The 9,762-nt window shown below is 60.1% G+C and overlaps 2 protein-coding genes across 2 annotated transcripts in view; both read left to right on the forward strand.

Annotated features, from left to right (window-relative positions):
• GRIN2D (glutamate ionotropic receptor NMDA type subunit 2D) overlaps positions 1 to 2,478 on the forward strand; it is a 31,945-nt gene extending 29,467 nt beyond the window's left edge. The window contains exon 12 of the mRNA XM_033846062.2: positions 124 to 2,478. Within this exon, the coding sequence (XP_033701953.1) occupies positions 124 to 1,455 (1,332 nt within the window). The 3' untranslated portion in view covers positions 1,456 to 2,478. The remainder of the gene's footprint in view (positions 1 to 123) is intronic.
• Positions 2,479 to 3,536: 1,058 nt separating this feature from the next.
• GRWD1 (glutamate rich WD repeat containing 1) lies at positions 3,537 to 9,729 on the forward strand. Its single transcript, XM_004312468.4, has 7 exons — positions 3,537 to 3,757; positions 3,963 to 4,080; positions 4,233 to 4,395; positions 6,733 to 6,946; positions 7,077 to 7,219; positions 7,374 to 7,571; positions 8,709 to 9,729. Exons 1-7 carry the CDS (start codon positions 3,571 to 3,573, stop codon positions 9,024 to 9,026), a joined length of 1,341 nt encoding a protein of 446 aa, XP_004312516.3. The 5' UTR covers positions 3,537 to 3,570; the 3' UTR covers positions 9,027 to 9,729.
• The last annotated feature ends 33 nt before the right edge of the window (positions 9,730 to 9,762 follow it).

The following is a 9,762-nucleotide window of genomic DNA, read 5'->3' on the forward strand; positions in this document are numbered from 1 at the left end:
GGCTGGGATGCCTAGAAATGGAAGGGAGCTGAATCGAGGTGCTGGAGAGGAGGGAGGGACGGAGGGAAGGTAGGCGGTCCGCAGCATCCCGCGCTGACCGGGATTATGCCGCGACCCCCGCAGGGCATGTACAGCTGCTGCAGCGCGGAGGCTGCCCCGCCGCCCGCCAAGCCCCCGCCGCCGCCGCAGCCGCTGCCCAGCCCGGTGTACCCGGCGGCGAGGCCCGCTCCCGGTCCCGCGCCCTTCATACCCCGCGAGCGCGCCACTGTGGACCGCTGGCGCCGCGCCAAAGGTGCAGGGCCGCCGGGGGGCGCGAGCTTGGCCGACGGCTTCCACCGCTACTACGGCCCCATCGAGCCGCAGGGCCTGGGCGTCGGCGAGGCGCGCGCCGCGCCCCGGGGCGCAACTGGGCGTCCGCTATCTCCGCCGGCTACGCAGCCCCCGCAGAAGCCGCCGCCCTCCTACTTCGCCATCGTGCGCGACAAAGAGCCGGCCGAGACCCCCGCCGGCGCCTTCCCTGGCTTCCCGTCGCCGCCCGCGCCCCCGGCCGCCGCGGCCACAGCCGTCGGGCCGCCGCTCTGCCGCCTGGCCTTCGAGGACGAGAGCCCGCCGGCGCCCACGCGCTGGCCGCGCTCGGACCCCGAGAGCCAGCCCCTGTTGGGCCCCGGCGCGGGGGGCGCGGGCGGTGCGGGGGGAGCGGGCGGCGGAGCCCAGGCCGCGCCACCCCCGTGCCGCGCCGCGCCGCCCCCCTGTCCTTACCTTGACCTAGAGCCGTCGCCGTCGGACTCGGAGGACTCGGAGAGCCTGGGCGGCGCGTCGCTGGGCGGCCTGGAGCCCTGGTGGTTCGCCGACTTCCCCTACCCGTACGCCGAGCGCCTCGGGCCGCCGCCTGGCCGCTACTGGTCGGTCGACAAGCTCGGGGGCTGGCGCGCCGGCAGCTGGGACTACCTGCCCCCGCGCAGCGGCCCCGCCGCCTGGCACTGTCGCCACTGCGCTAGCCTGGAGCTGCTGCCGCCGCCGCGCCATCTCAGCTGCTCACACGACGGCCTGGACGGCGGCTGGTGGGCGCCGCCGCCCCCGCCCTGGGCCGCGGGGCCCCCGCCCCGGCGCCGGGCCCGCTGTGGGTGCCCGCGGTCGCATCCTCACCGCCCGCGGGCCTCGCACCGCGCGCCCGCAGCTGCCACGCCGCACCACCACCGGCACCGGCGCGCCGCAGGGGGCTGGGACCTCCCGCCGCCCGCGCCCACGTCGCGATCGCTCGAGGACCTCAGCTCGTGTCCCCGCGCCGCCCCCGCGCGCAGGCTCACCGGGCCCTCCCGCCACGCGCGCAGGTGCCCGCATGCCGCGCACTGGGGGCCGCCGCTGCCCGCCGCGCCCCACCGGAGACACCGGGGCGGGGACCTGAGTACCCGCCGGGGCTCGGCGCACTTTTCCAGCCTCGAGTCCGAGGTATGACGCGGCCTGGGGGGCCCCGCCGCCCCCTCGGTCAGCGCAGGCCACAGCCCGAGGGAGCACGCGGGGTGGACAGGACCCGCACGGGTTGGGAAGGAAGGAAATGGAACTGGCCGGACCCCGCCTGGAGCAGCGTCCTGCGCCCCTCGCTATGGGGGCACCTCGAGCCGGGGGGGATTTGGTCCCTCAAATCTCACCCAGCCTGGGAACAAGGGGATAGGGGTCTTGGAGGCCACTGGACTTTTTTTTAAACCCGACAAGGGCTTTTTAACGTCACCAGATGGGGCAGGAGGTGGTGGGGTCACGCCACGCCCGCGTCACTCCCCCACGCCTGGGGCCGTGGCCCCCACATCACTGTGCAGCTCCCCGGCCCCAGCCACGCCTCCGGGGAAGCCCGTTTTTAACCTTTCATCCATCGGGACTCAAAACTGTGAGACGCGTTCGCCAAACTGTGACCCCAGACCTTGGTCCCCGCCACACAGAAACCCCTGACCCCAGACTGTGACTTCCGACCCCTAAAAATGGTCATCCGACCCCAGACTGTGACCCCTGACCCCAAACTGTGACCCGAGCCCCAGACCGTTCCCCGACCAGACTCTGTCCCTCGACGTCAAACCGTTTCCCCCTCCTCCTTTTCCACCCGCGGTAGCTTTCCCCTCTTTCGACCTAGCACACGCCCCCAACGGAAGCCCCGCCTCCACTGCCCCAGCGTTGATCCCAACCTCCATCAGGCCAAAACTTCCCACCCTGTCGCACCTCACTACCAGCCCCAGGTGCCACTAATCACATGCTCTCCAAAGCCAACCCTTATTTGTGACCTTTCAGTGAAGACCCAGCAGACCCTCAAAAGCCTCCTCTTCCCAGATCTCCAGCCGGGTCTGGAGCTGGGTTGTGGAAGAGAGGGGTCTGGGAGTCCACACTTATCACCAACCTCCCTTCCCACTCTCCTGTCCCATATTGCAGTGTTTGGAATAAACCATGTTTTTATGCCTCCTCAAGCCCAATGTGAGCTCCGTGTCTGTCTCTTAGTCCCCCTCAAGCTTCTCTGGAGGAAATAAAAACAGAAGAGTCCCACAGAGGAAGAGGGTGCAGAAAGAGAATTCCGGCAAGAACAGAGACCCTGGAGGGGTGTGGGAGGTAAAGACTCAAAGAGGCAGTGAGAAAAGACCCTAAGAAGAGAAGGGCTGAGAAGGGGTTGGGGTGGAAGGAGAAGTGGGACAGAGAACTCAAGAAAGATCTGGGATCAAAACTTTTTTAGGATCAAGTCTAGGGTCCCATTCCTATGGCAACAGGTAATGAGGCTTGCTAGGTTCTCAATATCCTGTTCATGCAAGTGAGGAGCGTGTCTATTATACCCCAGCCAATCCACATATCTTGAATTCCGTTAATCTCACCAATGAGAACCTATTTCTAACATGTCATTATGCCAATTAGCCAAACCTCTGGTGCTGATGGGCAATAAAAAGAGCGGAAGCACTTGTAATAGCTACCTCCAGAGGGTGGACTTTCTGATTAAGTGCTTGCTGACCAGAGCTGCAAGGTGAACGCCTGGGGAGGCAACTGCCTGCCCCTAGAGGGTAGATTCAACCAGCTGATTTACACATATCATCCTGTCTACACTTAACCATTTTGAAGTAAATTAAAGCCTTCATAACAAGGAGAGGAGAAGAAACCGGCTTTATGGGTCCTCAGGAAGCAGAAACCTAGCCTCCTTGCCAGTAAGGGCTCTTATTTGCATACACGAATAATTAATTAGGTGGAAAGAAGGGGCTGGGAGTCAAAGGTGGAGGAGAGAGTCGGGGCTTGGAGCTCCTCTAGTTGATGAGGAAAACAGGCCTCCTGCAGAACTACAACTCCCAGGAGGCCTTGCCGCTGCTCTGCGGCAGAGCGCCCCAAAGTCATGGGGAGGGTATACTTTCCCCGGATCTGCAGGCCTCGCTATCCAGGCCAGGACGCAGTTACCTTAGCTCTCCTTCACCCCTCTCCCCATTGCCCTCTCTAATTGGTGAACGAGGAGGTTTCCAAGGTAACCGCGCAGTAGGGAGGATCCTCACAAGAAGGGAAGAGAGACCCGGAAGTGACGCTCTTACCTCGCGCCGGCGGCGGGAGGTTCCAAAGATGGCTGCGCGCAAGGGTCGGCGGCGCACGTGTGAAACCGGGGAGCCTATGGACGCCGAGTCCCACGACGCAGGGTCCAAGGGCCCGGCCCAGGTCTACCTACCCGGCCGGGGACCCCCGCTGCGCGAAGGAGAGGAGCTGGTCATGGACGAGGAGGCCTACGTGCTGTACCACCGAGCACAGACTGGTAGGCCTGGGCACCTGGAATCCTGGATCCTGAGGAAGGAGGGGACTGGAATCCTGGGTCCTGAGGGGGCAGTTGGTTCTGAGCTTTTAACTTAAGAGGCACTCTGAAAGAGAAGATTGGGGTGTAAGAGGGTTGACATCACACTCAAGAGGACTGAGATCCCTCTGTCCCATCCTAATTTTCCAACTTCTCCTTCCATCCCCAGGCGCCCCCTGTCTCAGCTTCGACATAGTCCGGGATCAGCTGGGAGACAACCGGACCGAGCTTCCGCTTACACTTTATCTGTGTGCTGGGACCCAGGCCGAGAGCGCCCAAAGCAACAGGTGAGTAAGACTGACGCTTTCCCAGGACCAGGGACCTGAGCCTCCAGCTCCCTCTTCCTCAGGACCTAGAAGTCGAGGTTTCCAGCCTCCTCCCACCCTCCTTACTAAGGATCCTGGCACCCGGTGCCGCATTCATGCCACACCTCCCCCAGATTGATGATGCTTCGGATGCACAATCTGCATGGGACAAAGCCCCCGCCATCCGAGAGCAGTGACGAGGAGGAGGAGGAGGACGATGAAGAGGATGAAGAAGAGCGGAAGCCTCAGTTGGAGCTGGCGATGGTGCCCCATTATGGCGGCATCAACAGAGTTCGGGTAAATACAGCACCAGCAGCCTGCCCTGCGTTTTCTGGAGCACACCCCCGCGCACCCACGCCCTTCAGCTCTTAGAAAAGCACCTGGCACATAGTTTTTTTGTTTTTGTTTTTGTGTTTTTGCGGTACGCGGGCCTCTCACTGTTGTGGCCTCTCCCGTTGCGGAGCACAGGCTCCGGATGCACAGGCTTAGCGGCCATGGCTCACGGGCCCAGCCACTCCACGGCATGTGGGATCCACCCGGAACGGGGCACGAACCCGTGTCCCCTGCATCGGCAGGCAGACTCTCGACCACTGCACCACCAGGGAAGCCCTGGCACATAGTTTTATATCTTATAGTAATTGTCATTATGTGCTGGATGCTATAAGGTGTTTTTTTTCAGCAAACATCATTTGTACTAAATTTATTATTTATTTACTTATTTATTTGGCTGTGTTGGGTCTTAGTTGCGGCACACGGGATCCTTCATTGTGGCGCGAGGGCCTCTCTCTAGTTGTGGCGTGGGCTGTAGAGCACGCGGGCTCAGTAGTTGCAGCAGGCAGGCTCTCCAGTTGAGGCGCGTAGGCTCTGAAGAGCAAGCGCGGGGGCTTAGTTGCCCCGCGGCATGGGGATCTTAGTTCCCCGACCAGGGATCGAACCTGTGTCCCCTGCATTGGAAGGCAGATTCTTAATAGAGGGGTATTTTTTAATGTTCTTTTCTCTTCTGTAAAACGGTGAGAGTCACAAAGCTTACGTGATTGGGCCGGTGTGAGGATAAACTGAAATGACACAAAGCGTTATTTCAATAACTGAAAGTTATTCAGGTGTCTAGAAACAGCACTTGGCTATAACTTGAGATATATGTTTTCTGTTATTGCTCAGGGACTCTTGTGGGCTTGGGGGTTACTTTTGTGCTTCAGAGTTACAACCCCTTCTAATCAGGTTGATGTGAGAATTAAATGAGATGCTGTGTGTATAGTACTTGGAGCAGTGCTTGGCGCATAGTTCTTGAGAAGCATTTCCATTAAAGTATTACCGTGTCTCGGGTACTGTTTTAGACCGTGGGGAGTTAACGGGGTGCAAAAGGTCTCTGGCTCCTTGAAACTTACATACCAGTGGGAAAGGGAACAAGAAGAAACTAAGCATATGTGTGTATGTCCAAAGATGCTAAGTGTTGTGGAGAAAAATGAAACAAGGTAAGGGAGTTAGAGTCTTCTGGAGTGGGGTTGCCTCTTTAAATAGTGTGGTCAAGGAAGCATTCACTGATAAGGTGCCATTTGAACAGAGACCCGCAGGAAATGAGGGAGTGAGGCAAGGATATCTGTGGGAAGAGGTTTGCGGGCAAGGAAATAAGTGCAAAGGCCCTGGGGCGTACTGAGGAGTTTTGAGGGAAGCTGGGGAGAACAGTGCTGAATGGATGAGGGGGAGAGTGGCAGGGTTTGGCAGGTGGGCACAGAGGAGACATTGTTTAGGGCCTTGTAGGCCAGTGTAAGGACTTGGCTTTTACTTGGGGAGAAATTGGGAACCGTTGGAGGGTTTAGAGTGAAGGATGGCAGGGATCTGACTTGTGTTTTAAAGGGATCCCTCTTACTGCTGTATTGAGAATAGACTGCAGGGCGGCAAGGGCAGAAGGACAGTCCTGTGAGGAGGCCAGTACAGGAATGCAGGGAAGGGTGACTTTGGTAGTAACACGAGTGACAGCAGCAGAGGTACTGAGGAAGGATTGGAAGTGTGGCATTTTGGGTGGAGCCAGCATAGGTGGTGGGTGTGAGGAAGGAGAGACAAGTGGGGAATGAGTCCTGCCGTTTGGGGCCCAAGGTGGGACCTCCAGGGAGGAGTAGGTGGCAGTGGGCGTTTAGGAACTTGGCTTTGGCCTTGTGATGTCTAAACAGTCAGTTCGATGTGAGCCTGGAGTTGAGGAGAGAGGTCAGGGCTAGGGGCTACTGGAAACCTTGAGGCTGAACAGGATCTCCTAGTGAGCAAAGGTAAACAGGCAGAGAGATCCGGAGACAGGCCTGTGAGCAGCCTACATTTAGACAGTTACAGAGACCAGGAGCCTGAACACACTTCTGGGGGCTTGTGGAATAACAGCCTCAATTCCTGGGAGTCCGGAAGGAGTTTTGTCCTCCCCGCACCATCATCTCTACCGCAGGGTGGGGAGTTGTCCCGGGTACCAAACTGCTCTTGCAGGCCCTGATTCCATTCCCGCAGAGGTTTCTGGGAGTTGTAGTCCCAGCCCTGGGTGGAGGGCGGGTCTGAGGAGCTGCAGTTCTGGTTCTGGGGGATGTTAGGGGCTGTGCTTGCCACCTGGAGCCTCCTGTCCCTCTCACCTCCGCTCCCCTTCTCCCTCCCCTCCAGGTGTCGTGGCTGGGTGAGGAGCCAGTGGCTGGGGTGTGGTCAGAGAAGGGCCAGGTGGAGGTGTTTGCACTGCGGCGGCTTCTGCAGGTGGTGGATGACCACCAGGCCCTAGCGACCTTCCTCCGGGACGAGCAGGCCCGCGTGAAGCCCATCTTCGCCTTCTCTGGCCACATGGGTGAGGGCTTTGCACTCGACTGGTCCCCTCGTGTGCCTGGTGAGTCCCTGGGGTGTGCAGTTAGCCCTAAGGGCTGGGTAGGAGCAGGGTCTACAGCAGGGGTGGGTGCTAAGGTGGGAGTGAGCTGTGGCCAGGCGGGACAGGGTCGTGTCCTGACTCCCCTTCGCAGGGCGCCTGCTGACCGGTGACTGTCAGAAGAACATCCACCTCTGGACGCCTACGGACGGCGGTTCTTGGCATGTGGACCAGCGGCCATTCGTGGGCCACACACGCTCCGTGGAGGACCTGCAGTGGTCTCCAACCGAGGACACGGTGAGGGAGGGCCGGGGGTCTGGACTCCTGTCGTGGGGAGGGGGGCAGGTCCTAATGAGGGGGTCACTAAAAGAGAGGGTAGCCCACCACTGGACCCCGGTCTCCAGAGTGGGGCGGGGGTGCACCAGCTTGCCTCCGACTCTGCCTGGTCCAGGTATTTGCCTCTTGCTCAGCCGATGCCTCCGTCCGCATCTGGGACATCCGGGCAGCCCCCAGCAAGGCCTGCATGCTCACCACCGACACCGCCCACGATGGGGATGTCAACGTCATCAGCTGGAGCCGCCGGGAGCCCTTCCTGCTCAGCGGCGGGGATGACGGAGCCCTCAAGGTCTGGGACCTGCGGCAGTTCAAGGTACTGTCCCAGCTGGACACCTGGGGCGGGAGAAGCCCCTGCTACCGGAGGCCACTAGGATTTGTGGGTTTTCCCTCCTGAGATGGTTTATACACGAGAGCTGGGAAGGCTCTCTGAATTGGGGTCCAGATGAGGAAACAGGCTCAGCGAGAGGAAGGCTTGGGGCTGCTGTGGAGTCGCTCCCTCTACCATCTGGAGATCTGACACGAGGGAAGGGGCTGGGTGGCGGAGACTACGGTTCTCATCTGCCCGCAGGGAGCCATGCGCCGGCCGTGCTGCCCAGGGACTCAAGGGCTTCAGAAGACGGTCATTTTTCTTTCCGTGATTTTATAGCTGAGAGCAGAGCCCAGCTCACTCATTTTGGGAGGGGGAACTGAGGTCCAGAAAGGACAGGAGCAGGTAGGATGTGACCACCCAGCTAAGCTTTGAGTCTGCAGAGCTGAGAGGGTCTCCAGGCAGGAGAAGTTGCAGCTCCTGGCCTCCCTCCGGACAAAGCCGTGACTTCATACACCTCTGGGCCTTCCCGGGATTGTCTTTTTACTCCCCCCAGTGTAATGAGTTCTACAGAATCAGCCCTGGGGAAGTTTCTAGAAATGGATTCCAGCCCCCCAGGCAGGTGCATGGCCAGGTCACAGGGCCAAAGTGGATTGGCCACTGGAACATTGGAACCACTTCTCCAAATGAGAGAGACACCAATCCCCACCAGCACCTTTGCTTTAGTAAAAGTGTCGTTCTTTACCTCAGCTCCCTCTGGAGCCTGGGAGTCATGCCGCTGCCCCCTTTAAGGCCTTCTAGAACCAGCGGGCAGAGAGCACTTGCAGAACCACGCCTTCCTTTTATAGGGAAGGAAACTGAGGCAGGCCCAGGGAGGAGCAAGGGTTGGGGTTTTGTGGCCTGGAGCTGGGAGGGGCTTCTTTGCAGGTGAAACCAAACTCCCAGCAGCCCCTGGGACATCACAGCTTTATTACCAGCTGTACTTTGCGCTCTGTCCCTTTCGGAGAACCTGGGTTTGTGGGGGGCACAAGGGGTGGAGCCCTGGTTGAACCCTAAGGCTGGAGAGGGGTGGGAGTCTGTGCCTGGGTCACCCCAGGCATCAGGCTGAGGGGCTCAGAGGCCCTGACTCCCATCTTCCCATAGTCTGGCTCCCCGGTGGCCACCTTCAAGCAGCATGTGGCCCCCGTGACCTCAGTCGAGTGGCACCCCCAGGACAGTGGGGTCTTCGCGGCCTCGGGTGCAGACGACCAGATCACACAGTGGGACCTGGCGGTGGAGCGGGACCCCGAGGCCGGCGACACGGAGACTGACCCTGCGCTGGCAGACCTTCCCCAGCAGCTGTTGTTCGTGCACCAGGGCGAGACGGCTCTGAAGGAGCTGCACTGGCACCCGCAGTGCCCTGGGCTCCTGGTCAGCACCGCCCTGTCAGGCTTCACCGTCTTCCGCACCATCAGCGTCTGAGGCCAGCCAGGCCGCATCTATCTGGCCCTCCACTTGGGGACTGAAGGTGAAGTTCATTCTCCTGGAAGGGACTCGTTCAGATCCGTTGGCCAGCGCTTCTCCAGCAGGACTTAGTTTGGCCCATCGGCTGCCGTGATGGATTCTGTCTGACTTACTGTTTTTTGAAAGGACTCGGTTTGGTCCGGTGCCCCCCTTGCCAAAGGATATGGTTTGATCCATGGCTCTAAAACTAGGGCTTGGTTTGCTCCCACGATTCCTCCAACCAAAGGACTGGGTTTGACCCATGGCCCTATAAGACCAGTGGGTTTGACTCTGGTGACCCCTCTTGCCCCAAACCTTGGTTTAGCCCAGTGACCCCCTCCCCCGCCGACCTGTCAGAAGAATCCGTTGGCTTTTTCCCTGACGGGCCTGGCGTGGCCTGTGCTGCTGTGGACACTTAGTCAGCTGCAGCACTTGGCGTGACCCTTTGACCTCTCTGCCACTGGCCTCCCCCAGGGAACTCAGCTGCTTTACGGTGGATGGACCGAATTCAAGGAGTGGGTTCCTCCAGCAGAAGTTGGCCCTTGTCTTCCTGCCAACTGGGTTTGGCCACGACTTCCCAGGGAGAGGCCGCGTGGGGCCTTCTCCCCTCCTCCCAAAGGCAGGCACCGTGCAGCGGGGAAGAGATGGGGGCTCCTGAGGGGCAATAAAGGACCAGAATGAGGCCTGGAGTGTGTGAGACTCGTCCTTCTGCCCG

Source organism: Tursiops truncatus, chromosome 19 (genome assembly GCF_011762595.2).
Source record: "Tursiops truncatus isolate mTurTru1 chromosome 19, mTurTru1.mat.Y, whole genome shotgun sequence".
NCBI lineage: Eukaryota > Metazoa > Chordata > Mammalia > Artiodactyla > Delphinidae > Tursiops > Tursiops truncatus.

Bases quoted from the DNA above. Each gene is read 5' to 3' on its own strand.
- GRWD1 (XM_004312468.4), top strand. From the start codon at position 3,571: ATGGCTGCGCGCAAGGGTCGGCGGCGCACGTGTGAAACCGGGGAGCCT. The intron at 3,758-3,962 runs GTAGGCCTGGGC...TTCCATCCCCAG, and splicing joins GTACCACCGAGCACAGACTG to GCGCCCCCTGTCTCAGCTTC. The intron at 7,572-8,708 runs GTACTGTCCCAG...ATCTTCCCATAG, and splicing joins GGGACCTGCGGCAGTTCAAG to TCTGGCTCCCCGGTGGCCAC.